This window comes from Furipterus horrens, unplaced genomic scaffold (genome assembly GCF_987537825.1).
Source record: "Furipterus horrens unplaced genomic scaffold, mFurHor1.1.pri manual_scaffold_5, whole genome shotgun sequence".
NCBI lineage: Eukaryota > Metazoa > Chordata > Mammalia > Chiroptera > Furipteridae > Furipterus > Furipterus horrens.
Window position 1 is genome coordinate 93,962,775 of NW_028327175.1, and position 27,874 is coordinate 93,990,648.

Sequence of the window (27,874 nt, forward strand, 5' to 3'; positions counted from 1 at the left end):
TTAAATTTTAAAACAGTGATTAAAGTGTTTTTAGTATGTGATGCATTTATATGGTTCAAAAACTTGAAAAGTATATCCCTAGTCGGTGTGGCTCAGTGGGCTGAGCACCAGCCTGTGAACTGAAAGGTGGCCGGTTTGATTCCCAGTCAGGGCACATGCCTGGGTTTCAGGCCAGGTCCCCAGTTGGAGGTGCGCAAGGGTCAACCACACACTGGTGTTTTTCTCCCTTCCTTTCTCCCTCCCTTCACCTCTCTCTAAAAATAAATAAAAATAAAATCTTTTTAAAAGTAAAAAAATAAAATAAAAAGTAACTTGAAAAGTATTTTAAAAAGTCCCAGTGAAAAGTCTGCCTCCCATCCTGAACCCCATGGGTCCAGTTTCCAGTCTGCATCTCAGTATTTTTCCAAAGGTCTTTTATTTATGCACATACAAACAAATACACATTTACTTTCCTTGTCTTTTTTACAAACAGTGTTTGAGACATAGTATTTTGTACTTTATTTTTTTCACTTGACAATCTAGCTTGGAGATCCTACCACATTGGATATTCTCTTCTATGTCAGATAACCACGTCTCATTTTGTTTGGCAGCTGCGTAATATTCCATTATGGTATCATAATTCATTTTTCATAATTTATTTAGTCTCCCATCAATAGACTTTCTAATTGCTTCCAACCTGTTGTCTCCCACGCTGAACTGGGAGAACCATTCTTCTTCTCTTCTTCCCTCGGGCCCTGGCACATAGCCCATATCTCTAAGGCTCCACCCCTCCCTTCTTGCCCCCAGCTCTGGAATGCCCCACCCACAGCACTGACTCGGCCTGTGTCCCTTCTGCTTACCTTTCTCCTGAGACCGGGAAGGCCAGTGTAAAGATAGCAAAGTCCTATTCACCTGCCAGAGCGCTGCATTTGTCAGCCCGGCTACATGCTGCAGTTATGATTATCTATGTGTGTGTCATACATATCTGTAGGATAAATTCCTAGAAGTGGAATTGTTGGGTCAAGGACGCTGTGCATTTGTACTTTTGAAGGGTGTTGCCATTGGCTTTCCATAGGAGTTGAGGAATTTATATTCCCACCAGCAACGTATGAGAGTGTCTGTTTCCTCACAGCCTCATCAACACAGAGCATTATTACACTTTTGAATTTTTCCCAATCTGATAAATGAGAAATAAAAAGCCTTAATTTGCATTTTTCCTACTATGAGTGAGAGTGTGCATTCTTTCATATATTTAGGAGCCACATGAATTCCCCTTTCTGTAAACTATCTCTTCATACCCATTCACCAGTTTTCCACTGGATTGTTGGTCTTTTTGAACTGTTTTATAGAAGTTCTTTTTTCTTTCACACAGAGTAGCTCTTTACTAGTGCTACAAGTCACAAAACAACTTCCAGTTTTTTATCTTCGGCTCTTTTCTTGCCATGCTGAAAGAAGTTATATATAGTTTGTGTGATTAAATGTGTTAGTCTCTGTTTTATGGTTCTGCATGTTGAGCCATGATTACAAATACCTTCCCCCTCTGAAGTTAAAAAAGAATTTGCTCATGGTTTGTTCTAGTATTTTTATGGTTTTATTATATTTTAGAAACATTTTTGATCCACAGGAATTTATCCTGGTGTGTAGTACAAGGTATGAATCAGCTTTGGTTTTACTTTTTTCCAGCATTATTAAATGACCAGTCTCTCTTTTCCCCTTGACTGAAATGCTATAATTTATCATATACTAAATTCCCATGTGTTTGGGTTTTTGTATGGACCTTCTCTCCTCTTTCATTGTCCCATCTGTCTTTACTTACTTGTAACGATGTTGTGATCATTGAGAGTTTAAAATATAATTTCTGGTAGAGACAGTCACTACCCACTGCTTTTCCCTTTTTTAAAAATAAAAGTTTTCCTGGCTCTTCTGGTTTGTTTGTATCTTCCTCTCCACTTGAATATCATCTTGTCTTATTAGAAAACATTACAAAATCTTTTTGATGTATTTCGTTGGGATCATTTAAGTGTATAAATTAACTTGGGGAAACCTGACATTTTTATATTGCAGACTCCTATCCATGAACACTCCCATTTGTTCACAACTACTTTTGCCCAAAGGGCTTTAATTTGACTCCTCCAACAGAATGCTCTTTGCTCCTGTTACACCTCGCATACACACGCCTGTCACACACTTACTGACCGTACACCTCAAGGCCTATGGGAGCTGCTGGCTGACCTTTATCTCCCATGCTGAACTGGGAAAGCTATTCTTCCTTTCTCCCACCGCCCCCCCCCCCTGCCCTCCCCTGGCACATAGCCCATGCTCACTAAGTCTTTACCTCCCCCCCGCAGCTCTGGAATGCCCCCCCCAACAGCACCTATACGACCTGTGTTCCCTCCTGCTCACCTTCCTGCTGGGACCTGGAAGGCCAGTGCAAGGACACCAAAGTCCCCTCCACCTGCGAGGAAGGCTGCATTTGTCAGCCTGGCTACGTGCTCAGTGAGCAACAGTGTGTGCTCAGGGCTCAGTGAGGCTGCAGGGACGCCCAGGGACGCTCCCTTCCTGTGAGTGGGGACAGAAGCTGGGGAGGGAACAACACAGCTTGAGGATGGCGCTTTTTCCTTTCCTCAGCCTTTATCAGCCTGGGGTGTGTCTCTCTGGCTGGCCCTGCTGGGGTGTGAAGGCTGGTGACAGGGCACGGTGGTCTCCAGCCAGGCCTGGGCTGGGGCTGTGTTCTTTGGGTTTGGATCTGAGGAATCCCAAACCTGGAGTACTGCACAGTGTAGTAGAGGAGCATGGCCTTGGTGGGAATCCTGATGGCACTCTCAGGGGACTGTGTTACCTCAGTTTTCTCATCTGGAAGATGGGTCCAGTAGTTACCTCCTAGACGATGTCTGTAAGACACCAAGCACAGTGCCCCCAGGGGGTGGTACAGAGACGTAAGTGTGTAGGTGGCTCCATAGCTGCCTCTGGTCTGTGCCAGTTAAGTCATTCAGACTGCGGGCTTGGGCGGAAGGGGTGAGAGGAAGGAAAATTGGCCCTTCCTTCCTCAATCCCTTGGTCTTCCCGCGGCTTCCACAGGCAGGGAAAACCTGGCTCTCCAGCGACTGCACCCGCAACTGTACCTGCAGAGCAGGAGCCATTCAGTGCTGGCCCTTCATCTGCCCCGCTGGCTCCCACTGCCACTCCAACTCCAATGGCAACAGCAGATGCACCCCCCCACAGTAAGGGAGGCAGGTGGGGAGGTGGAGAGAGGCAGGTCCAGAGGGGCTAAGGCTGGGAAGCTCTGGAGAGAAGGGGCTGAGCTCATCATGAGTCTCCCCAGCTTTGTGCCTGCCTGCAAGTCATGACCCTCTCTGGAACTCACTCCTTTGGGGCAAAAAGAGGAAACTGGGAGAGGAGATCCTCTTCGTTTTTAACGGGGCTGGGAGAGAGGAAAGGTGCAGCTCAAGTATCAGGGGAGCTCAGGGCTCAGAGGGGGAGTGACAGGTGACATCAGGGTAGGTGAGGGATTCTGGGGGCTGCTAAATCTGGGCAAGATGCCTTAATGTTGGCCCTTCTTGGCAGAGTGGAAACGGTGCTTAATTTCTGGAGACCCCCATTACTGCACATTTGACGGCCTCAGCTACCGCTTCCAGGGCCACATGACCTACACTCTGATGGAGACTGTGGATGTGCTCCCCAGTGGGTTGACGCCCCTGGTCGTGGAGGGACGCAACAAAATGTATACGTCCCTCAGCCTGGTCTTCGTACATGAAATCATCGTGATGGTCCACGGCTACACAGTCCAGCTTCAGGCTGAGCTGCAGCTTGTGGTAAGATCTGGGCCAGGCTAGGGGGTCCTGGGGAGGCAGCCTGAGCCATGGGAGGCCACCTGGAGCAGGTGAAGCCAGGACTCCGTGTTCCCTGGGAAGTTCCTGACAGTAGCTGCCTGGTTATAGAAGTCTGAGTTTGTGTCACACCCACATCATGGGATTAAGCAAAAGGCTGGAGAGAGACAGGGGACAAGAGAGGAGAGATCCTGCAACATGAAGATGGAGCCAGCTGAGGAAGTAGCAGGGGCATCAACTCTGCCAATGTTTTTGCGGGAAAGTGGTAGGGCTGCAAAGGTAGCCGATCTCAAGGAGGCCTTTGCCCCGAAGACAGAGAAGCCTACTGGGCTATCTCATTCTGTGGAATGATGACAAAGAGGGGCATTGAGATGTGCCAAGCGAGGCAGAGCCATAGTGGCAGAGGGGCAGGTTGACTCAGGTCTCCCCGCGGCCCCTGCCTTCCTTCTCCAGGTCAACGGCCAGAAGAGGGCCATCCCCTACAAGCTCAGTGAGCATCTGCAGGTTATCCTTCAGGGCCGTCAGCTGTATCTGATCACTGACTGAGCTGGTTATCAGTTTTGGTGGAAGGAACAACGCAGGTACCTGAGGCTAGGAACCCAAGAGCAGAAGGGACATTTCTGGGATTGGGAGGGGAGGCCCACATCTTAGACAGAACAAGCATGGTGAGGAGACCCCTGCCTGGGAGTGGGGCCCTGAGCTCCCATGGAGGCCCCAGGAGGTGTGGGAAAGCAAAGAGGTGGGGAGTCTTGCTCTGGATGCCCCCTTCCTCCTGCAGTGATCTCCCTGCCCAGCACATACCAGGGACTTGTGCGTGGCCTGTGCGGGAACTTTGACAAGAACCAGAAGAATGAGTTTATGCTGCCCGATGGCTCCCTCACTCAGGACCCCAACAATTTTGGCAATAGTTGGGAGGTGAAGATCAATGGAGGCCTTCCCCGCTTCTCAAGGTGAGAGGGCTGGGGCTCAGAGCAAGAAGGCCCAGGCCCCAGGGCCATGAGCAACAGCCCGGTATCTGTCCACACCCTCCTCAGCCCCATATCCTCAGCAGAGGAAACCTGTAGGCAAGTGCCCAGACACACTTGCTGGATTCTCCTAATCCTGTGTGTGTGGGGGTGGTACCTGCCATCTGGATCCCAGTCTGTGCTCATGCCCTCCCCTTACACACTCAGTTCTTCTTAAATTCACGAACCTTCCTGGCCTCCCCTGGCCCTTGGCTCTCTCCGTCCAAGGGCCATCCAAGAGGAGGGGGAAGAAGAGAAATCAGTCTTTGATGTGTCAGAATGCAGCCCAGAGCAGCTGGAGCTCATCAACAGCACCCAGGCGTGTAGGGTGCTGGTGGACCCCCAGGGCCCCTTTGCTGCCTGTCACCAGACTGTGGCCCCAGAGTCCTTCCAGGAGTGAGTCAGGGGCCCAGGACACTGGGAATTCCTTTTCTCCTGGTCTCTGACTTTTGCTGTTTGACTTACTTCTATCTTTGTGGCTTCCATTCCTTGTGGCACTGCCCCAAGCCCCACCCCCCCTACCCCTCCACACAGTCAGACAGACAGACACACACACACACACACACACACACACACACACACACACACACAGCCTGAGGTCTTTCTGCTGGGGTTTCTAAGGCCTTATTCTATGGGGCTGAGTGTCCTTGTCTCCTCCCCCTCAACTGTCCCTGCTGCTTCCCCAGGAACTTTATGCTTGATCTGTGTGTTGCCCGGAACCCCAAAGAGCAGGAGAAGCTGCACCGCCAGCTTCTCAGCGGGTACACCAATATCTGCCAAGAGGCAGGCACTGCCCTGGCCAGCTGGCGGGACCACAGCTGCCGCGGTGAGGCACTGACCTACCCCCCCCCCGCACTGGCCCCTGACCCCCGGCCCCCCAGCAATTTCTACCTCTGCTCAGCTCTGTGCCACCACCATTGCCCATATCAGCGTCTTCCCGACTGGGTTCCCCACTCCTCAGCTCTCGCTGTGTCAACGTCCTCCACCCTAAGCGCTCTCTGGCTCCACCAGGGAAGTCTCATCCTCACCCTGTCACCCATTTTGCTTCTTCTCACCAATGCCCATCTTTGCGCCTCCAATCCTTTCTCATGCTCTAACATCACAGGCAAAGAGACACTCAGAACCGGCCCACTGTCTGGCTTATTTGCCTATACCAAGCAGTGTCCTGTGCGTGACCTTGTTTCCACTTCAGCCCCGCACTCCCCGCACCTGCTGAACCAGCCCCAGCCTGACCACTCTCTGACTGTGACTCTGTCCCTTCAGCCTTGGCATGCCCAGACAACACCATCTATCAGAGCTGTATGACACCCTGCCACAACTCCTGTTCCAACCTGGCGGCCCCCAGGGACCGTGAGGGCCCCTGTGTGGCAGGCTGGGCTGGCCTCCCAGGCTACACCTACAGTGGTGCCCAGAGCCTCCCCCTGGCCCTCTGTGGTTGCACCGACAATGGCACTTACTACCAGGTTAGGGGGATGTCGGAGGCCTGGGGTGGGGGGGTGGGGTGGAATTGCGGAGGGAGGAAAACTGGTCCTTCTCCTCCCAGTCCTTCTTTCCTTTCCAGAGGGGTGATGACTTTGTGACTGAGAATTGCTCTCAGCGCTGCTGCACCTTTGCCAGCTCAGGGGTCCTGCTGTGTGAGCCCCTCAGCGGCAGCACTGGGGGAATCTGCACCCTGGGGACCCTCACTCGTGGCTGCTTCCAAGGTGAGCCCAGATCTCCCCTTGGCTTTAAGTTGCCTCCATACCTTGGCGGTCCCTGGATGTAAGACTGTCCTCCCAGTCCTATCTATGCCTGGCCCTCTCCTGGCTCCCCCGCAATGATGCCAGAAAGTTTGCGCCATTTAATTCTGCTTCTTCTCACTTAGTCCCTTTTTGGGGAAGGGCAAAAGTTAAGGATCTGATGTGTCCTGAGCATATGCTATCTGCTGGGCACCAGGCACTTAGCATCAGCTTCCCATGATCTCCTTTAGTCCTTACTCAGCACTTAGTAGTGAGTATAGGCTCCCCATTTTTTAAAACAGATTTTATTTATTTGTTTCGAAAGAAGGGAAGGGAGGGAGAAAGATAGGGAGAGAGAGATCAATGTGTGGTTGCCTCTTACATGCTCCCAACATGTGCCCAGAAACAGAAAGGGTGGGGGTGAGGGTGCGATGCTAAGGCCTTGGAGTCCCTGGGGCAACATCCTCCTGGAGAACCAGCCACAAGCGGGGATTGAGGGGGATATAGGACCTTCACGGTGGCAACCAAAGACCAAAGGGAGTGTCTCCTCCTCCACCCGCTCCTATCCCGTTCCAGAAGTGTGCTGCATTGTGTTCTGCCTGTTGGTACTGTTGGTGCCCATGGTGGTCAGAGTGCCGGCAGTAAGCAGAACATGTGTTTTGAAGAAGAGGATGAGGACAGGAAGGAGAATGAGGATGAGGATGAGGATGAGGAGGTGAGTTCTGGAAGAGGGGTTGACGAGGAGCAGCTGGGAGGTGAGTGAACAAGGGGAGTGGGCACTGACCCTCTCTGTCCCCCACCATCCCCTAGAGAGAAAAGGCAGAGCTAGAAGAGAGACAGGCCGGCAGACACGGGTGAGAACTACCCCACTGCCCAGAACCTTGACCACCGGGAATCAAGCAGGCCTCTAATACAGGTTTTCTTGCTTCCTCCCTTTCTCCTCAGATTTTGTTCCAGAGCCTGCCTTCAAAGTTGCTCAGTTTTGAGTCGTCCTCAAAAAAGGAGACAAAATAAATTATTTATTTTTGGATGTGAATTTCCACACAATCATGGTGGAGGGTCTGTGAGGTGGGTCTTGGGGGGACAAATAGGAGGGAGACAGGTATGGGGGGCAGAGGGCTCAGTAACCCACAAAATGCCCAGAGGGAAGGTCTGAGCAGGTCAGGTCTGTTCCGTAGGCAAAGCCACATCAGGGTGGGAGGCCAGCCCTCTGGCTCCTGAGATACAGGAGAAAAGACTGCATTTGTCATGTTTTCCCCCAAGGAGTCCTCGTTAGAGGACTTTGCCTCTGTACTTCCCCACCAAGGGTAGGGAAAAGTGGTCCTGAGGAGTTTGACATTTCTTTTTTTTTAATTTAAAGATTTTATTTTTTGAGAGAGGGGAAGGGAGGGAGAAAGAGAGGGAGAGAAACATCGTTTGGCTGTCTCTTGCATGCCCCCAACCTGGGACCTGGCCCACAACCCAGGCATGCACCCCCGCCGGGAATTGAACTGGTGACCTCCTGGTTCACAGGCCAGCACTCAATCCACTGAGCCACACCAGCCAGAGTGACTGACATTTCTAATGATGAGCTGCCTTGCTTGGTAGAGGCTAAGAATGGGAAATGTGGCTTTTTCTAAATGGTGGAAAGGCCTGTGCCCCTCTGAAGGACGCGTCCCCCCCCCACTTCTGCACAGATCCATTTCCCAAAAGAGCCTAAGCATTACTGTGGCATCTGAGGGTGGAGTCTGGCGCTTCTTGCTGAGGAGTCTTGAGTTCCATCCCAGTAGGAGTGACACTCCCCCCCCCCCCCACACACACCTCAGCCTGCGGTCTAAGAGCCCCCCACCAGGCAATTCCTTGTTTGGGGGAAGGGGTGGGACATTCTGCTTGGGCTCAAAGAAAAAGAAGGCTCCCAACTTGCAGGGAGGCTGTCAGGATGTAGGACCCCAAGGGACAGGAGACTTGAGCCTGGGGACACCAAAGCAGGCAGGGCTCTAGAAAGGTATCTTTACTCTGTACTTACATTCTGAGATGACCAGCCTTGCAGCCACCTTCCTTTAAGGAAACGAGGCCTAACCTGGGTGGAGATAGGGCTCCGGGGAAGGAGGGTTGACTGTGGCCAAGCCATCCTGCCCCTTAGCTGGGGGGAGCAGCTCACACTCTGAGCCAGGAGTGGCAGGTGGCCTGGCTCAGGAATTTAGGAACTGGGCTGACCATGCTTTAACCTGGCTGTCAAGGGGCTTCCTGCTCTACACCTGCACAGTCCTTTACCTGTTCTTTAACTCACTGCTTGCTCAGCAGTCCTGCTCCCTTGACTTACTCCTCCCCTGACCAGATAAGGTCACCTTCTCTAGCCAGATATCTTGATTGTCAGGGGAAGGGGTGGCCTGGGCTGGCATCCTCTAGATAGACCTCTTTCTAGACCCAGACACCGCCTGTCCTTGGCAGGACTGGGTCCCTTTCTCTTTTGGAGGTATAAAATATGGGTGATATCTCAAGCGAGGGGACTCCAGAAGAGGCTGATACAGGTGGGAAATTGGAGATGGGAGTTACTGCCTGAAGCTCCCTGGGCTGGGAGAGGCAGAAGCTATGATTTATAATCTGCACTGACCCCAACACCACAAAAGGGGTAAACTGAGATGTAGAAATGACATGGTTGCTCCACTGGACAAAGCTGCCCCAGCCCAGACCTGCCCCTGCAGGTGTCCCTGAGGGTGGGCAGACTCAAGGGAAAAGAAGCAGAAGAATGCAGAGAAAAAACAATGGGGATTGACTCTATCTTCATCTTCCTGTTTGGGAGGGAGAAGTGGGGAGAATACACTAGGTAGTTTCCCCCTCCTCTTCCCAAGAGGATGGGAGAACCTGCCTAGGCAGCACCTTGAAAGGGGAATTGTCCTGACCCAGCCTAGCATCTGTGTGTATGTGTGCACACGTGGGGGCCTGCATCCTCCACCCCAACTCTCTGCAACTCCCCCACAGTCAATGCCCATATTTTCCTCCCATGCCTTTATACCAACCCCAGCTGTCAACATCTGGCACACATCTGTTTCCATCTGACTGGACCCCCATCCCAGTGGATGCCCTCCTTCAGGGGGCTGTAGAGGGCTGTGAGCTCAAGGCCTCCTCTGCCTCAAACAAGCATCCTCCCAGGGCTAGGGAAGCTGGGCAGGGGAGGAGGGGGCAGCCCCACCCCGGAAGTGCCCCAGGCTCTTGGCAGAACCATCTGGAGCCGTTAGAAGCAGCTGCCAATGACTCATCTCCCAATGCCCCCACCCCACCACCTCAAACACACCCTGGGGTTGGGAACTCAGCACCCAGACCCCACACAGCCGTTTCTCCAGATCTCCTACCCCTCCATACAGTCTCCACTTTCTTCAGAAGTCTATTCCATCCCCCACTCCCAATCACCCCCAGAGCTGCAACACTTCCCATTTTCTTTTATTTATACAAAAAAATTGTTTTAAATATAATTTAAGAACCCCTCCAAGCACCGGTGTCTGTCTCTGGTTTCTACCACTGCTCCCTCCCCGCCCACCACGGACACAGCTCAGGCATACTTGGTGGGGCAGGGAAACGTCTGGGGGCTGTGGCATGGCCAAGGCACTGTTCTGAAAATAGACACAACGATGGGTCCCTATTTCGACCTGGGAAAGGGAGGTGATCATGAAACATGTGCCCTCTGACAAAAAGTTATAACAAGGACAATAAGAAACCAGAAACAAAAACAAGAGAGAATAAGACCAAAACCAAAACTTAAAACTCAAAAACCTTCAATATGAAGGCAGCAGATGGGGGAGGGGCATTTACAAGGGAAATAAGTTTGGTGGAGACAGCAGCAAGGTTCGGACACCCAAGTCCAATGATTTTGTCACTGGGCCATGACACCCCTTCCCGCCTCCCACCACAGTGCTCCACTCCCAAGCTTAAAGGCTTGTCACCCTCTTCTCTTTGGTCTGCAAGGTCTGTGGCCCTTCAAGGTGAGGAGGGGCACCTGGGGGCTCTAATTGGGGGTCAAAGGGAGGCTGTAGGGGTCGCACCTAACCGCTCCGGAAAATTAGCAGATTATGGGTGCTTTCTTTCCCTCTTGTCAAACCCAATCCTGAGGGAAGGGCTCCCACACCCTTGATGGGGCTCCCCGCCTGAGGGGTATGTTCCATTTATACTCCCATATGGCAGAATCTCCAAATCCTGTCTCTCCAAATTGCCAGCTCCCCGTCCCCATACGTTCAAAGTGCAATCCAATGGGGCATAGGGATGGAGGCCTCTTGGGTCCCCACCCGACTGTGCCCCGAAAAGAAGGGGAGCCGTGTCCCCAGCATGGGAATTCCAGCTGCTCTAGAGCTGTGGGACCAGACGAGGAGGTGCAGGTCAGTACTGAGGAGATGGTGCTCCCGACCCGCCTGGGGCTCCAGGTTTGGACTGGGATTTCATGTGCTGGACACTGGCCAGGATTTTCTTCTGGTGTCCCGCCAGAGTAACTCCTATTCGGAGCAGGTCCCTGGGAAAGAACAGAGAGCTAGGTGAGGCCATAGGGCTGCTGGGGCGGCTCTCCTAGCTTAGCTCCAGAAACCTGGCCTTGGGATTGTCAGCCAACCAGGAAGACCAGCGGGGGAGGGCGCATACGTCAATAGTTGCTGGGCAGCTTCCGGAGGATTCGGAGCCAGGCTACAGCCCTTCTGCGCAGCCGCAGTAGAGGATAGGGGAAGGGTCGAAAGGCAGGAGGTGCGGAGGTGGGGGATGAGGGCTGAGGCCTGGATGGGTGCCCCGCCAAAGATTAGGGAGGAGAATCAGAGAAAGGGAGAAACGAGAGAAAGAAAGGCCCAGCAAATGAGGTTGGGGGAAGGGGATGCACAGATTGCTGTAGAGGAGAAGGGAGAGGTCAGAAAGAAAAGGCCAGAGAGAGAGGAAGGGCTGGGTGGAAAGGAAGGGGAGGGATGGAGTAAAGCAAACTGCCTCCCCCATCCATTCTGAGGCCTGGAGACTGAGATAAGGGAAAAAAGAAGAGGTAGGAAACAGAGCAAGAACCTATGTCAAGGAAAGTTTGTTTCAAGTTTGGGAGGGGAGCACCCTGGCCCAGTGGGGCCGACTGGCCTGTGACTGCCCTGTCAGGGAGAGGGCCTCCAGGACCCTCTGGTTCCAGATTTCTATTCCTTCTTTTTCTGTTATTCAAATCTGGGGCCAGAGAAGTCCTTGGGAGAGAAAGGGGAAGGCAGAAAGGAGAAGTATCAGAGAGAGGCCAACTAGGGAAAAAACAGTATTTGGGAAGCGCTGGAATCATAAAACCATTTAACGCTAAAGCTGGAAAGGTTCTCCGAAACCTAGTTGAATCTTCTCCTTTTATGGGTGGGAAAACATCCAAAGTTGACACGTTGTTAATGGGAGAGCAGGGTCTGGAATGTAGATAGATGCACAAAGATAGATACAGATTGCCAGGCAGGGAGCAAGATGGTCCAGGGCTGAAATGGTGCAAGGGAGTGAGGTGGGCACGGCTGGCCTAGGAGATTCCCTGGGCTCTCAGCCCCAGCAGCTGTTGCTGCTTTGAGGAGGCCCTAGAAAAGCTGGCACCAGGGGTTGACCCCAAAGGCCCTGCTGACCAGTGGGCTGGATTCTGGTCCCCAGGTGCTTCTCTGACCACTTGGCTCTAACCCCTGCCTCCAGCTTCTGCCATGACTTACTCAGTGGAGATCTGGCTGACCAGCTCGAAGGAGCCAAACCCAGCGGCTGCAAAGCTTTCCTCGTATCTTCCCATCTTGATGGCTCGAAGCCACTCACCCACAGAGCCAAAAGCTGAGTAGTGAGGCTGCCGCTGATCCAGAAGTGGGTGTGAGGCCCTGGGAGACAAGGATGGGGAGCATGTGCTGAGTACCAGGGCTGTGTCAGGATGGTGACGGTGAGCCCAGCCTTGGGGAGGCAGACAGGGACAATCTCATATACTACCAGAATGACAGATAATGTTTTTGGAGATTCTGGAGGGGCGGAGGTGGCAGAGTGCAGCAAGGAGGGCCCATTCTCCTGAGTCCTCACCCGCCGTTCTCTCTGGCCACGATTTTGAGGCTAGCGGGGTTCCGGATCATCTTGTCGAGGGCACTGACCACCTGGGGGAAGCGGGGCCGTGCATTCCGGTCCTTCTGCCAACAGTCCAGCATGAGCTGGTGGAGGGAAGTGGGGCAGTCTGGGGGAGGGGGTAGCCGGTAGTCTTGTTCAATGGCATTGATCACCTGGAATGACAGAAGCACTGGGTGAGGATGTCCAGGAAGAATGAGGATGCCAAAGGATCCCAAAGAAATGGAGCTTAGCAGATGCTGGCTGGGAGCGACAGCCCTCCAGAATGGCAAAGCTGGGGGTCCTCCTGGCTGGGGCCCAGGCTGGCTGTGGCTTAACGCCCCAGCAGCTCTTGGGCTGTGATCCAGATGTGTAACCTCCCAACTGTGCCCTCCATCCCTGTTCCTTCTGTGACCAAACATGCTATATCAAACTCTTGGGTACGAAGATCAACTTTTCTTTGTGTCACCCTCATCATCTCAAGGTCCCAGCAGTGATGAACTCTGGGAACCCCACCCCCACCCATATCCCAGGTGAGAATATTCCAAGAAGATATGGTAGGACCAAGGGACACTTACGTCCTGATTGCTCATATCCCAGTATGGCCGTTCTCCAAAAGACATGACCTCCCACATCACAATCCCATAGCTCCAGGCATCACTGGCAGATGTGAACTTCCGGAAGGCAATGGCTTCAGGGGCTGTCCATCGGATGGGAATCTTTCCTCCCTAAAAATGAGGAAAGCAAAGATGAGCTGAGGGTCTTACAAGATCCAGGCACTCTGCTCCTGGCCTTTGCTTTTCCACCCAGCTCAGGACTCCTTTCTTTCTGGGACCTAGCACCCAGCTCCACAACTCCATTCTTTTCTAGACACCCAGAAGTGAGGTTTCCTAAGCTGACCACTCCCTCTGTGGTCTGCTCCTTCATCTTATCCCTGGATCAGAGCTGTCAAGCCCCCAGCCACCTTTGCAACCTTCCCTGCCCACCTGGCCCTAAGAACCTAGTTCTTATGTCAGTCCCTCAGCCTTACCAGAGAGCTTGTGTACGTGGGGTCAGAAGAGTTCTCCTCCAGGAATCGGGAAAGGCCGAAGTCAGAAACCTTGCAGACAAGGTTGCTGTTGACCAGGATGTTGCGGGCAGCCAGGTCGCGGTGAACGTAGCTCATCTCAGCAAGGTACCGCATGCCAGAGGCAATGCCTCGTAACATGCCCACCAGCTGGATGACAGTGAATTGTCCATCGTTCAACTGGAGACCAGACAAAGGGGCGGGGCATGGTTTGGACAGCTCGCCCTCTATTCCCCCTTCCTTCCACATTCCAAACTGTATGTGTCACTTCAAGACCCATCTCACATTCAGGCCTGTAGACTTCCCAGGTACGCCCTCCTTTCTCTTATCCCCAGTTCTCTGAGCTCTGACTATATCACCATAACACCAATGCTTACAATTGTTCCAATTTCGAATGTACACATTCACATTCTCTTAATTAGAGTGCAAGGAGAGATTTTAATTTTTTCTTCCTTTTAACATGGTATAGTGCATTATACCCAGGACATACTCAACAAATGCTTGTGATCTACTATGTTCTTTTCATTTAACAAAACCAGAGTTCTGACAAGACTGTGCTCTGAGCTACCTGTCTACAAGTGGAGATAAATTTATGCCGATTCAGCCAAAATCAGCTCAGCCAAGAGAACAGTGAGGAAATCAGGGTACCATCAGCAACCACAGTGCCAAAGCCAAGATCTAAACCCTGACATTGACCTTTACAGTTTGCTCTCACCAGGTAAACCAACCAGTAGGGAATGGTTAACTAATCCCATCTTTTGGGATTAGTTAACCCCACAGACACAGAGTCCAAAACCAAAGTCTGAATCAATCCTCCAAGCCTGAATCCACTCCAGGACTTGAATCTGTTCATAGAAACATCACTTGCCAGATGCTCAGAGTATAGACCTCAGAGCGGCCATGATTCCTTCCTTTTTTTTCTCCCCTCACCTGCCACTTACAATCCATGAGTAAATTCTGCTGACCCTGCTTCCAAAACATACCCCAGATCCAACATCTTCTCTGCACCACACTGCAACCTTCACAGCCTGCAAGTCTCCTCATTGGTTTCTGGATTCCTTCCACTCCTGCTCCCCAGCACCCACCAAAGTGATCTCTTACTGAAACCCCTCCAAAGGCTTCCCGTTGAACTTCTGATCAAACCCAAATTCCTGACCAAGGCCACGAGGCCCATGTGGCAGGGCCACCACCTACATCAAGATCCACCATGGTTCCTCTGCTCCCCAGGTTCAGCCTCCCCTGCCTTTCTGCTTCTTGTTGAGTTCCTGCCCCCAACATGATTCTTCCTCCATCTTCTCAAGGCTGGCTCTTTCCATCTACTCAAATGACTTCTCTTCTAAAATAGACCTCCTCCCCCTCCCTGCAATGGGATCCCTTGTCAGGTACCAATGGAATAGACTCCTGTGTCCACTAGAGGGTCAAGCCATCATCACACTACTCCAGGTCAACCTCAGCATCACTCACAGTGGGACCCAAGTGGCTTGTGCCTCCTGATGGGGCGCGCCATGTGAAGTTCACAGCACCCCCAATACAAGCTGGTTATCAACATTTAATTTTGAATGTATCAACATATTAGACATAGCTTCTCTTATAGGAAATACAGAGAAACAAGCTAAATGACCCCACAGGGAAGAATCTAATAAGTCCACAAAGTGAGACATTCAAGGGGACAGGTAGCCCAGCTCTTCAGCATGTCAGGGTCATGACAAGGGGCTGTCCTGTTTTTGAGAAGAGACTCAAAAACAATAATCACCAGGTATAATGCTTGATCCTGAACCAGATGGTTTGGATAAACCAGCAGTAGGGACATTTGGGGGACTACTGAGGAAATGTGGATATCAACGGGGTATTAGAGGACACCGAGGAATTGTAATTTTTTCTAATGTAATGTAATTTTGCTATGTAGGAAAATACTTTGATTTAAAAAAAAATGCGAAGTGCCCTGGCCAGAGGCTCAGTTGATTAAAGCATTATCCCGTACATCAAATGTTACAGATTCGATCCCTGATCAGGGCACATAACTAGGTTGCGGGTTTGATCCCTGGTTGGGCTGCATACGGGCAGCAACTGATTGATATTTCTCTCTCTACCTCTCCCTCTCCCCCGCCTTTTTTCTTTCTAATCAATAAACATATCCTTGCGTGAGGGTTAAAATAAAAATGCAATGTAAAGTTAACAAAATAATAAAATTTAGTAAACCTGTTAAAGTGACAGAAATAAGCTCTTCCCTCTCATCTCCAGCCACTTTTCCATGATCTTGTTTAATTATTTCCACATTTGAAACTATTTGTTTATTTTTAGAAAAGCTTGTTTGTTTACTTAATTTTCAGTCTTCCCCATTACACTGTCAACTCCCTAAGAGCAGAGATATCCATGGCTTTATTCCCAGGGCCCAGGACAGTAGCTGGTGTACAAGGAGGTGCTCAGGAAATATTTGTCAAAAGGACAAATTATGACCCCTTAGATCCCAAGGTCAGCTGTCCCACTGAGAGCCCAGTTTCACCCATGCCCTAGAAGCGGCCAGTTCCAGGGACTCAGCCTTTCCTGAAGGGAGGATGAAGGGCAAAGGCAGAGTGATGTGGAACCCGCCATCTGTCCTGGGTTCTGAGCTCCTTGGCTGCATTGGGGTAGCACGGGTGAACTCAGGAGGCTGGGGCAGGGGAGCTCACCCGCAGGAAGGAGTCCAGGGCACCGTTCTCCATGAACTCAGTGAGGATCATGACAGGCACGCTGTTGGTGACCACGCCCTCCAGACGGATAATGTTGGGGTGCTCGAACTGTCCCATGATGGAGGCCTCGCTCAGGAACTCCCGCCGCTGCCGTTCTGTGTAACCACCCTTCAGGGTCTTGATGGCCACGCAGCTCTCCTTCTTCCCCGGGGCCTTGAGCCGCCCCCGGCACACCTCCCCAAACTCGCCTTTAGGAAGAATGCCAAGGGTCAGCTCTCCTCCTAGTCTGGCCCTGCCATCCCCTCCCTACCCCATTTCCCTCCCCTGCCTCCAGGATTCTTTCCTCTTACCTGCACCAATCACCTCTTCAATCTTCACATAGGAGACATCGATCTCTTTTGCAAATTCCCTCACAGCCTCATTAGGGTCCTCGTAAGTGAAGGGGTCAATGTAGACCTTAGTACCTGAGGAATCATGCAGGGCCCATTAACCAAGTAACTTCCCCTGCTCTCAGACGCCCCAATTCTTGGCTCACAACCCTGCCCCAGCACCGTTTCTTTCAGGACAGGCCTACATACCGTGCCCGATAAGATACTGTCCGTGTTTGTCTGAGTATTCAGCTTCTCTCCCACTGCTCTGCTTCCTATAGCCATGGGAAGGAAAAGGTAAACGAAGTCACATACTTATGTTCCCAGAGGAACAGGATGGGAAGAGAGAAGCAGAGATTGAAAAAGGTTCCAAGTGGAAATGGGCTCTTGGGGTATTGAGTCTTGCCCTGGAGTAAGAGGGCAGGTGGCCACCTACACAGGTTTTACAGGGGTCTCCAGATGCTCAGAGCCCTCACCTGAGGCAGAGGACAGCAATGACAACGACCACCAGGACCAGCACCACGCCCACAACTGCAGTGCCTGCAATCAGGGCCAGCTGCTCCCGCCAGCTCTCATTCTCTGGGGGAGAAAAAAAACATGATCAGGAGACCTGAAAGGCCCCCAGGGCCCTGCCCAAGTCTCAAGAATGACCTGTGGTTCTCCTGAGAACAGTGTGGCAGGTAGCAGAGGACGAAGGAGAGGTGGGGCTGGGAAAGCACAGTGATTTTCAAACTGCTTTCTGTGGGCAGTAAGCCTCTCCAGAGTCCCTCAGGGCAAGGTTCCCAGCCTTATTACTGTCAGAGCTGGTTTGATCTTGTTCTGTTATAAATACTGGTGACCACTAAAAGTCCCATTTGAATGAAAGGTTCCAAAGGCTAAATAAAAGTAAAAGCTTATAGCCCCAAAGAACCCATATGGAAAGAACCCATATGTCCATCAACGGATGAATGAATAAACAAAATGTGCCACAGCCACACAGTGAAGTATTTTTCAGCCGTAAAGGAAATAAAACACTGACACACACTACAGCACGGATGAACGTTGAAAACATTATCTACGTGAAGAAGCCCACACATTGCACGATTCCATTTGTATGAAATGTCCAGAACAGGTAAATCCATAGAGACAGGAAGTATATTAGTATTTGCCAGGGGTTGGGGGGTGATGGAAGGGGTATAGGGTCTCTTTTTGGGGTGCTGAAATGTTCTAAAATTAATTGTGATGGTTGCACAACTCTGTAGATAAACTAAAAACCAATGAATTAAACATTTTTAATGGGTCAATTGTATGGTATACAAATCATATTTTAATAAAACTGTTTTAAAAAATTTAAAGGTTTAGAACACTACTGGGCCAACATATTACAACAGGTGCCATCTCATTTATGCCCTGGAGCTTTGGGAGAGGGGCCTCATATTTTCGTTTATTTGGATGAGAGAGCTGGGGCTCCAAGGTCAAATTTTTTGCCAACAGTCACACAGCTGAGGGAAGGTTGCTGAGCAGGTCTTCACACTCAGTTGTTGGTTTGGGTTTCAGCATCCTATGCTTTCCTCAGCAGGCAAAACGCCTCTCACTTGAGGGAAAGAGGAACATAGGGGTGTGACTTTGGGGGTCCTTCAGGAGCAGCACCGCCACCCATGCATATTCCCAGGCTCACCATCCAGCTGGGTCTGGCTGTGGTGCTCCTGCCCAAAGGGTCCATAGCCAGCCTCAGAGCGCGCCCGCACCTGGACCAGGTAGCTGGCTCCCCGCTTCAGCCCCCGCAGATCTGCCCGGTTTTCTGATGTTTTCAGGAACCGAACACTGCTGGGACCCTCTGCACCCTGTCCAAGAGGAGGAGAGGAGGGGTTGGCCGGAAGTAGAGGCCCCCAGTTTCCACTGCTCTTCCAGCCTCACCCTGCCCTGCGCCCCATCACTAGCATCTTGGTTCTATTACATAGCAGCTGAGGGCTTTGTGCTCACTTAGGTGCACTGTGCTGAAAATTTTGCATTCAATGACTCATTTAATTGTTTCAGCAATTCTGCGGGGTTGGTACCATTATCACAACTATTTTCCAGGTGAGGATAGTGAGCTCAGAGAGGCCAAGGGGCTGGACCAAGGTCTCACAGATAGTAGGTGGCAGAGCTGGAATTCAAGTGTCTGCAATTCAGGTGTCCCACCCTTGGAGCACATCTCGCTGCCCACCCCCAACCCCAGGGGTGGTGCCTGGTCTCACCTTTTCATGGTACTTGACCTCATAGTCCAGCACTGCTCCACTGGGTGTCCGGGGAACAGCCCATGTCAGGCTCAAGCTGCTAGGTGAGGACCGAGTCACCCGGATGTCAGACACTGGGGGTGGCACTGTGAGACAGGACATGTTGCGGTTCTTCTGCATGGCAGCTCTGTCTTTTACCTTTCCCAACTCTTCCGCTAGCTGCAATTTTCTCAGTTCACCAGATGTTTCAAGAATTCCTTCTGGCTCCCATCCTCAACTCTCCAGACTGCCCTTGTGTCTTTCATTCTCTGCCTTTTGCTCCCAAAGCCCCGACCCTCCATACTTCCTGGGGACACCATTTCACAGCCTCTGTCTTTTTTCCCTTCAGCCCATACTGGCCTCTCCCACCAACACCTCTCTCATCTGACCATGGGCTGCACCAGCCCCCAGTCTTACCCTCACGGTCAGTGGTGACATTCACAGCCTCAAATGGGACAGGCCCGGTGGCTATGGAAGATACCCCATTCAAGGCAGTGACCTCGAAGGTATAGGTGAAGTCAGGACGCAGCCCACGAATTGCAACCCAGGGCTCCACCAGGTCCTGGGGACCAGGGTCGAAGGTCAGGTCTCCACAGGATGTGCAGGACCCCCCAGGACGGCACTCCCGGCAGCGGAGCGCATAGGTGAGGTCCTCTCGGCCACCTGACTCGAGGGGAGCACTCCACTCCAGGCGCAGGGAGGAGCCATTTAGGCGGGAAACCACGCTTCTCGGAGCTGATGGAGGGGCTGCAGGAAACCAAGGAATCAGACAGAGGCTGAGCAAATGTGAGGAATGGGCAGTGGGACAGACAGGCAGCCACAATGACTTGGCTGGGCACCAGCAGGCCAGGGTCAAGAGGAGGAAGGTCTGGGAAGATGGGGGATGGGATGGGGGTCCACCACTGGTCACTTACTGGTACAGGGTGCACTCCGGGGGTCTGTGCGGGCCCGGAAGTACCCTATGCGGCACTGGCAGGCAGGTGAGCCAATGGTGTTGGAGTGGCTGTTGGCTGGGCATGGTTGGCAGGCCCCATCCCCAGACAGAGGCTTGAAGGTGCCCTGGGAACAGGCTGAGAAAGAGCAAGCATTCACCAAAAACATGCATCGAAAACATGCAGCTGTTCTTAAGGCTGCATGAAGTGCAAAAGGGGAAGCAGGGCAGGAGGAGTTCAGAAACCTCACCTCTAAGAGAAGGAGACCTCCTCCAGATAAAGAATTAACCCTAACACCCACACCACCTAACTCTTTGGCAGTCTGATGAAAACCAAAGGCCGCTGCTCAGAAAAATGATTTTGAATGCATACCACAAAACACACTGGATTATAAAGTAAACCAAATAAGTTGAATACAATGATCAAAATATGAAGAAAAGTTTGTGACATAGAAGTGTGTATGCCTCTCTATTAACAAGATAAAGCAGACAATCTAACAGCCATCATAATACCGAAGTGGTGAGGAGAAAACACAGCATTTGACATTCTTGTATCATCTGTCATAATGGGCTATGAAAATACCCAGGAACCATAATGAACAAGAATAGAGATCATGACACCTTTGTTCTATGAGCCCAACAAGGTGCCCCTCACCTGAGAACAGTCCTGCACCCCTGGGCAGCCTCCCATGTCCAGAAAGGACTGGTCATTATCAGGGAGAGTGTGGAAGTGAGGAAGGGCTCTGAACTATCCTGGGGAGGAAGTGGGGAATGAAGACAGGCCCTCCAGGAACTGAGTGCCCAAAAGAGCAAAGAGCGTTCATAATCGAAAATTAAGAAGTGAATCTAAAAAACAGGGAACAGGACCTTCTTCTCATGGATTGGCAACAACACTTTCTTGGGGACATGCCCGTCCTCACCTCGGCACCTGGTATTCCCCTCAGTGGCCTCGAACCCTGGAGCACAGCTACAGCCTGTGACTGGCTGCTCAGCCCACTGGCCATCCTCCCGGCAGTAGAGGCTGGGACTGGGGCCGGGGACAGGGACAGCATCTGCCACGCAACTCCCTGCCACTGGCACCACGAGCTCACGAGGCACAGTCTCTGGGAAGCGGGTGAGGTTCACAGTCAGCTGGGCACACTTCTTGTAGAAGAGATGCAGGGACAGCAGGGCCATGCAGGCGCCCTGGTCCTGGAAAGCCAGGTAGAAGCCAGCCTTGGTGAGTGGTCCCAGACGCAGGGTCTTGATGTTCACCTTACCGGTTGCCTCAGCCCCAGGGCGCTTGCGGGTCAGGTGCTCAGCAGCCACTGTGTCTACCTGGGGTCAGAAAAGAGACTCAACTGCTGCTGTCCTCCACTCCCCAAGGACCCAATGGACTGTCTACTTTCTAGCTTAACTTCTCCCTGACCTCCTTGGTTTCTGTTCCAGAACCTTCTCTCCACCTTTCTGAACCCACACTTTCCTGTAGGCCCCAACATTGTTCATGAATACGAGCTGTGCTCCTACACTATGTCCAGCCTCTGCCCTATACCACCCCCTCATCCTACAAAAATTCATTAACACGTGTTCAACACCAGGCCCTGAACTCGGTGCATAGGAAACAGAGATGAAGAAACACAAAGAAGCTACAAAGGATGATGAGTGTGATGGCAGGTGGGACCCCAGAGTGGGGTGACTCAGCAAAGGCGTCCCAGGGGACACCTAGGAGCTGGAACACAGAAGACATAGTAGGTGGGCAGAAGAGGCAGAGAGAAGGCATTCCAGGGTGAGGGTTAGTAGGATAAAGGGGCAAGTGCAGAGTGGCTGAAGTACAGTGAGTGACTGAGAGAACCTCCTCTGGGGACCAGGCCAGCAACCCAACTGCATGCTGCTGCTCCAGCTAGCAGACACCCTCTTCCCTCCCTAGACCTGAGGCTCCTGCTTCCGGCGCCTCAACCAGGGGCCTTAGACGTTCACCTCCATTGCTCCTAGATCACAGCCTTGCCCCTGCCCTGCCTTGGCCCGGGGTTGTGTCCTGGGTACCTTGATGTAGGGGTTCTCCATCCAGGCTGGGGTGAGGGCTGTGGCTGTGTCAGCGTCGCTCTCAAAGTAGAAGACTGTAAAGGTTTCCTTGCAGGAGCGCCCAGCCCGGGGCAGGGACAGGCACTCGAGCATGGTGAATCGAAGTGTGGCGTACACATGGACAGCACCTCGCCTGGGGACCCAACCCGTGCGCAGCCAGTGGGCCAGGCCTGGGGCACGCTGCACATCACACACCTCATAGGTCCGAACGCTGTGTTGCTCTTCATCGAGGCCACTCAGCTCCTCCCACTGTGGGCAGAAGGGGGACAGCGTAGGAGCTGCTGAATGGCTTAAAGGTCAGTGGGAGGGTGTTTGTCATCAAGTAGAAGTGGCTAGGGTCGCTAGGGAAGGGGACTTCTGAGAACAAGAGCTTAGAGGACACTGGTTATTGCTGCTGTGATCTAGGCAGTGATACGGGAAGCAGGTCAATATTGGTGCTCCTCACTCTCAGTTTCCCTTCTGAATCCCAGCTCTGAGGCCCAGCTCTTACCTGCCCCTCCACTTGAGGAAACGTCACCCACTTCAGGTCGGCCGTTTCCAATTTTGTGTTCAGTAGGGTCTCTAAGACAGATAAGACAATCAGTCAGTGCTTAGGGGAAGTACTGGGAAGACCAGATGCCTGGGAATGGAGAAGGGGGGTTGGTCCTCTTAGCTTCAAGCTGGAGGAGTCAGTCAGACTGAGACAAGAGATAAGGAGGGGAGCGAGCCCTGCCCTCCCATTTCTCAGCTCTTTCTTAACAACTGGCTGGCTCGCTGCCCCTCAGGACTCCCAGATCTAGACCTCCCTCAACTACTGTACCCTGGAGGATAGGGGAAGGTGCAAACAGTGGCAGGGTAGAAGGGCAAACAGTTTAGAAAGGATTAAACTGGACCCCTGACCTGGCCCTGCCTCTGTGGTGGGCAAAGGGCTGCTGGCATGGGGACACCCCTCCTTACAGGGCCTGCCAGGGCCTCCACAGTACCTTCTCCAATACCCAAGTCCCTGCCTCCCTGCCTTCAGCTCTCCTCCTCTTCAATGTCCCCACCCCTTTTGGGACCCAACACTCCAGTCCTTCAGATCCTGGAAAGTAGTGCTTAGCTTCTTAGACCCCGCCAGGACCCCTACGCCCTCCCCTCTCCCCCCAGCTCTCTGCTGCAGCTGCTGTGAGAAGGGGAAGTGCTGGAGGCCGGGATGCTTGGGTTACCGCGCTGGCCCCTGCCTGCAGAGGCCTCACATCTGGATTTGGTTATGAGAAGGAAAAAGGGAGGAGACTTTAGGGGTGTGTGTATGGAGGGGGACACACCTGGCTCAGCTCGACCTAGGGGAGGGCTCCAGAGGGGGGCGGGGCTCTGGCGGAAGGTGGGGATTAGGGGAAATTGCACAGGCCCAGGCAGTGCAGGGTGGCGGGAGGGTAGGGGAATCCCCTTGGAGGCCAGGGCAATGTGGAGGAGGGGCGGGGAGAGCCAGCAGCACACCTGGGTCCAAGTCCTCACTTCCCTATGGGGGCTGCTGGAGAGAAGGGAAGGCAGGTGGGTGGGGCAGGCTCCTGCCAGGGACCAAGTGCTATCCATGGAGGGCAAGGAATCAGGCGGGACCTGGCCAGCCCCAGGTAAGGCCCATGCCCCGTGGGTGGTGGGAGAGAGCCCAGCACGCTGGGGACAGGATGCCCGGGGTTCTGGGAAAGGGGTGGATAGAGCCTGCCGTCTCCACCCTCCATTGTTCCAGCCTGGATAGTGTTTTCCTGTCTCCAATTTACACACTGTCTCTGTTTCAGGGCTGCCCCCTGAGCTCCCAGCGGCTCACTTTCTCTTACTCGGTCTTGGTTTCGCCTCCACCTGGAGTGCTCTCTGACATGTCAGTAGTCTTGCCTCTCACCTCTCTCTCCCCAGCTCTCTGTCCACCTCCATTCCTCTTGCTGTCTCTCTCCTCCGATTTTTGTTTCCCACTTCTCAACTTCACTGGGGTGTCCAGCCTTGGATAAATTACTTAACTCTTGTAAGCCTCAGGCTCTTCATCTGTAAAATGGGACAACAATCCCTCCTACCGCCAGGGCTGTGGGACCCATGAAAATATAAAGCACTCAGCATGGGCCTGGGGCTTAGGAAGCACTTGGGTAACAATTTGAAGTGATTCCCTTTTTCTCTTTGCCTCTTTTTCCCCACTTCATCCTGACAGGTTTTCCCTTTCCTCTGCCTTTCTTTCTCTCCCAGTCTTTACCCTTTTCTCAGAGCCAGGTCAGTCTTCCCTCTCTCCACACTCAGCCTTTGATCCCCAGCCCAGAGCAGCACTGCCCAGCCTGGAGGAGAGGGGTTTCTAACTGCCTTTGATTCCTCTTCTTCAGCAGCCCCCCAAAGCCCCCTCTCCAGAGACCCCTTTGATTTCAAGCAGTGAAGGGGGGGGCAGCTCATTGAAAGGAGATTAAGGATGTAGGAGGAGGGTTTATAGGGCTCTTGGTTCCCCCACTAGGGGGTGAGGGGAGGGGAGAGACTCATGGATGAAGAAACATTTGGGAGGAATACAGAAAAATTAGAAATTTATAGAGACTGAGTCAGGGCAACACAGGGGCTGCACAGGTCAGTTTCTGCTGGCCTGCAGGGTTGGAGGAAAGCCAGCTTGTCTAGGACTTGAGCAGGGCTGGGGTCTAGACAGCATTTAAAGGGCTGGGGTACAGCCTGGGGAAACCGGGAAGGGGGCCTCTCTGTGGCAGGGGCAGTGGCTTTGGGAGATTTGTTTGGAGTGTGAGCGCAGAAGATGGTCATCCTGGCAGAGGCGCGTGGAATTGCAGGATCAAGGTGTGAATGCTAAGGAAATGAGGGGTGCGGGTAGTCTATGGCCTAGCACAAAATTCTGCCTGTCTGCAGTTGTTCCTCAAGAAACCTTTCCTTCTTTTTGGCGGAGGTGGGAAGAGGGTCTAAAACTTTGAAGAGAGTTTTGAAGTTTGGGGTAGGGGGGAAAGGAAAGGCCGCCAAAGGCGTCTGGAGTCAAGAGTGAGAGTTTGGGGAGCCGGGGTTGGGGCACGTCTTGGGACGGAGCCCGACTCCATCTCTTTCCCAAACAAAAGAAAACTGCACTCCCCGCTGGGCCGCCTCTCCCCCGCCCCCCGCCCGGGCTAGTACTATTGGTCCGAAGTGTTCGGGGTTGAGGTGCCGGGTAGGGGTAGAGAGAGAGGTCGGCCCCTCCACTCCGAGGCCCAACTTTGGGGGCCCCAGGAGCGGCGGGATGCCCCTAAGTAAACTCACCTTCTAAAGCGGCTGCGAGCGAAGCCCAGCAGAGCAGAACCCGGAGTTCCATGGCGCCGCCTCACTCCGGTTGGATCCGATCTGAGTTTGGGGGGCGCTAGCCCCCCCAGGTCTGAACCCCCCCCTGAGCGAATAGACACCAATTCCCCGCGCGGGACTCTCGGTTGGAGCTTCAGCGCGGGCCCATACGGGCGCGCAGGGAACCGGGCGGCGGCGCCCAGGTGTGGCCCCGCGTCCCCGCCGCGCGGGCGGGCGGGGGGCGTCCTTGTAGGGGACGCGCCGGGCGGGAGCAGAGAGAGACGTGGCTGGAGTCGGGGTCCCTCCGGGGCCTCGGGGTCCCGCCCCGGCTGGCTAGGGGTGGACCTGCCTTGCGCTTTCACTCCCCCCACTCCGTGGGAGTGGCGCTGCTCGCGCTGCGGGGCCGAGTGCGCTGCGCGCCGGCGGGGAGGGTGGAAGCAAGAATAAGAACTGAGCAGGAGAGAGGGAGACTGCGGATCAGAGCCGGGGCTGTGCTGGGCTGGGCTGGGACTGGGCCAGGCGGCGCCCGGCGGAGGAGGGAGGGGCGCGCGGGAGGCTGGGGGAGCCGCCCCCAACCCTGGCTAGGCTAGGGGGCCGGGGCGCGCTGATTGGGTCGCGCGGTGCTGAATAATTCATGAGGGAAGCGGAGTGGGGCGCCCAGTGGAGCAGGTCGGGAAGTTCGGAGAAAGTTTGGAGAAAGGGGAGGGGCGGTGGGCGCGGAGCCCAGGGACCGCCCAGATGTGCACCGAGACTTGTGTGCCCTGGCGCGGATCTTGCGTGTCCGGGCCTGGGCCCAGGGACCCCCAGGGCAGGCCCGAACCCGGCGGACACCGGGGAGCTGAGAAGCGCTCCCAGCAGGCGCCGAGGGCCCCACAGAGGTGCGCATTATCTTCCTGCGGACTTAAGTTTCTTCGGGATTAGCCCACTACCCCCTCGTCGGCGCTGGGGACCGTGTTTGGGGAAGCTTTTGAGGATGGAGGGTGCCCTGCGGGCCCCGAGGCAGCGATGTCAATTTAGATATCCCTGGATCGAACGTTCATACAATCGTTCAACAAACATTAAGTATTGGGGACTTAGTGTGTGCACAACCTAGCGCTGAAAAACGCGGAGTGGAAGCGAGAGAACTGTGCTGAGATGGGGAGGAGTATAGCAAAGTCTAGGAAGCAAGGGCAAATAAAAGGTAGGTGGGTTTGAGAGAGTGAGGGGTCAGGATGGATTCCCAAATCACTGTCCTCATTCACACTGTCGCGTTTGGGAGGGCTCCGCACCACCCGCAGCCCTGACCCTTGGGGCTGGGGCCGGGCTGCTGCTGTCTTTCCTGAGGCTGTTTCCTGTCTGGCTCCTGGGGGCCCTCGGGGTGGCTGGGAGGGCCTTTCCTCTCATTGCCACCACCCTCCCCCAGTTCCATCAGTTAGAGGGGAGGATCCAGGAAAGCAATGAACCTCCCACCAACCCCCTTCCACATCAGGGCACCTAGTGTGAGTCATGGGGTGGATGGAGGGTGCTGCAGGAGTCCCCCAGTGGAAGAATTGGAAGGAAAGGGCTTAGATTCAGAAACTATTTAAGGGGAACAGAGTCTGGAGGAGCTGAGGAACCGAGAGAGAGGGAAGGAGGAGTCACCAATACCTGGGGAGGGGCTGCCAAGCATCGCTAACCCCCCAGAGAGGACAGCTAAGCCTGTAGTGACCTCTTGTTCCAGATCACTTATCTTCCTGCCACAAGTGGTGCTCCCCACACCCCTGCCCTTCCTTGTTGCTCTGCTTGGGTCCTGCTCCGGGGTGGGGGGTCACAGGGGGCAGGAAACAGCCGGCTTGGCTGGAGCCAGGCAGACCAGGCCAGCAGACCAGGCCCAGGCTGGGAATACCATCCTCTCTCCCTGATCTAAGTCCAGTCTCCGTTCTCTTACTCAGCTTCTCCTCCAGGTTATACTCTCACTGCCCTCACCTTTCTCTGCTTTCACTCTGCACTCAGATTCTCCCCTCTAAAAGTTGTCCCCTCCTGGGCTCTGCTTTAATTTTCTCATTTGGTGGTGGTGGGGAGTTCATCATTACAGATGAATCATGATTCATCATGATGGTGCATGGCATAAATGAAATGCTAGAGACCAAGATACACAGGGAAATGAGGCAGGGGGCAGTGAGGGGCTGATGAGACCAGAGGAAGGAAATAGTGTAATAGCTCACCACAGATTTGAACTTTGTATTTCTGAACCCTGAGGATCAGAGTCCCCTCAGCTAGAAAGAACAGTTTAGGTAAGAAAACACTCAGTAGAGCCCTGGCTGGTGTGAGAAAACACTCAGTAGAGCCCTGGCTGGTGTGGCTCAGTGGACTGAGGGCCAGCCTGTGAACCAAAAGGTGGCTGGTTTGATTCCAGTCAGGGCACATGCCTAGGCTGCAGGCCAGGTCCCCGGTTGGAGACGGTATCTCTCACACATTGATGTTTCTCTCCCTCTCTTTCTCCTTCCCTCCCCCTCTCTCTGAAAATAAATAAAATCTTAAAAAAAGAAAAAAACCCAATAGATCCCATATCATTGGGTCCTCAGCCCCCACCCCCCAGCATATAATCCAGTTCTTAATGCCAAGTGTATACTAATAAAAGAATAAAATGAAACTTTTATTGAGCATCTACTATGTGCTGGGTGATCACTGCTAGTGCAAGTTTTGTAAAACATGGCTTCTGGTCTCAGAGACCTCATAATGTGGTGGAAATTCAATTACTTCCCCTTTCCATGGAGATGATAGCTGAGATTTTTTCA

General features: G+C 53.1%; 2 protein-coding genes across 2 annotated transcripts in view; one reads left to right on the plus strand and one right to left on the minus strand.

Annotated features, from left to right (window-relative positions):
- Positions 1 to 7,514, plus strand: part of ZAN (zonadhesin) — a 31,253-nt gene extending 23,739 nt beyond the window's left edge. Inside the window, 13 exon segments of the mRNA XM_090279334.1 lie at positions 787 to 804; positions 2,347 to 2,540; positions 3,058 to 3,213; positions 3,546 to 3,791; positions 4,260 to 4,348; positions 4,350 to 4,387; positions 4,585 to 4,756; positions 5,039 to 5,206; positions 5,497 to 5,636; positions 6,074 to 6,228; positions 6,230 to 6,273; positions 7,105 to 7,283; positions 7,474 to 7,514. Of these exon segments, the coding sequence (XP_090135460.1) occupies positions 787 to 804; positions 2,347 to 2,540; positions 3,058 to 3,213; positions 3,546 to 3,791; positions 4,260 to 4,348; positions 4,350 to 4,387; positions 4,585 to 4,756; positions 5,039 to 5,206; positions 5,497 to 5,636; positions 6,074 to 6,228; positions 6,230 to 6,273; positions 7,105 to 7,283; positions 7,474 to 7,514 (1,640 nt within the window).
- Positions 7,515 to 9,930: 2,416 nt separating this feature from the next.
- Positions 9,931 to 25,629, minus strand: EPHB4 (EPH receptor B4). Its single transcript, XM_090276779.1, has 17 exons — positions 25,101 to 25,629; positions 22,372 to 22,442; positions 21,843 to 22,130; positions 20,741 to 21,137; positions 19,804 to 19,959; positions 19,307 to 19,636; positions 18,872 to 18,996; positions 18,313 to 18,478; positions 17,132 to 17,234; positions 16,866 to 16,930; positions 16,638 to 16,751; positions 16,288 to 16,535; positions 13,583 to 13,798; positions 13,131 to 13,280; positions 12,535 to 12,728; positions 12,186 to 12,341; positions 9,931 to 11,008 (listed from the first exon to the last, which is right to left on the minus strand). Exons 1-17 carry the CDS (start codon positions 25,150 to 25,152, stop codon positions 10,879 to 10,881), a joined length of 2,961 nt encoding a protein of 986 aa, XP_090132905.1. The 5' UTR covers positions 25,153 to 25,629; the 3' UTR covers positions 9,931 to 10,878.
- Positions 25,630 to 27,874: the final 2,245 nt, after the last annotated feature.

What these genes read in the sequence shown, in the direction of transcription:
- EPHB4 (XM_090276779.1), bottom strand. Translation starts at nt 25,152, where the DNA reads ATGGAACTCCGGGTTCTGCTCTGCTGGGCTTCGCTCGCAGCCGCTTTA. An exon ending in GCTCGCAGCCGCTTTAGAAG is followed by an intron (nt 22,443 to 25,100) that starts GTGAGTTTACTT and finishes TATCTGTCTTAG; the next exon opens with AGACCCTACTGAACACAAAA. An exon ending in CCCTGGACTCCTTCCTGCGG is followed by an intron (nt 13,799 to 16,287) that starts GTGAGCTCCCCT and finishes TCTGGTCTCCAG; the next exon opens with TTGAACGATGGACAATTCAC.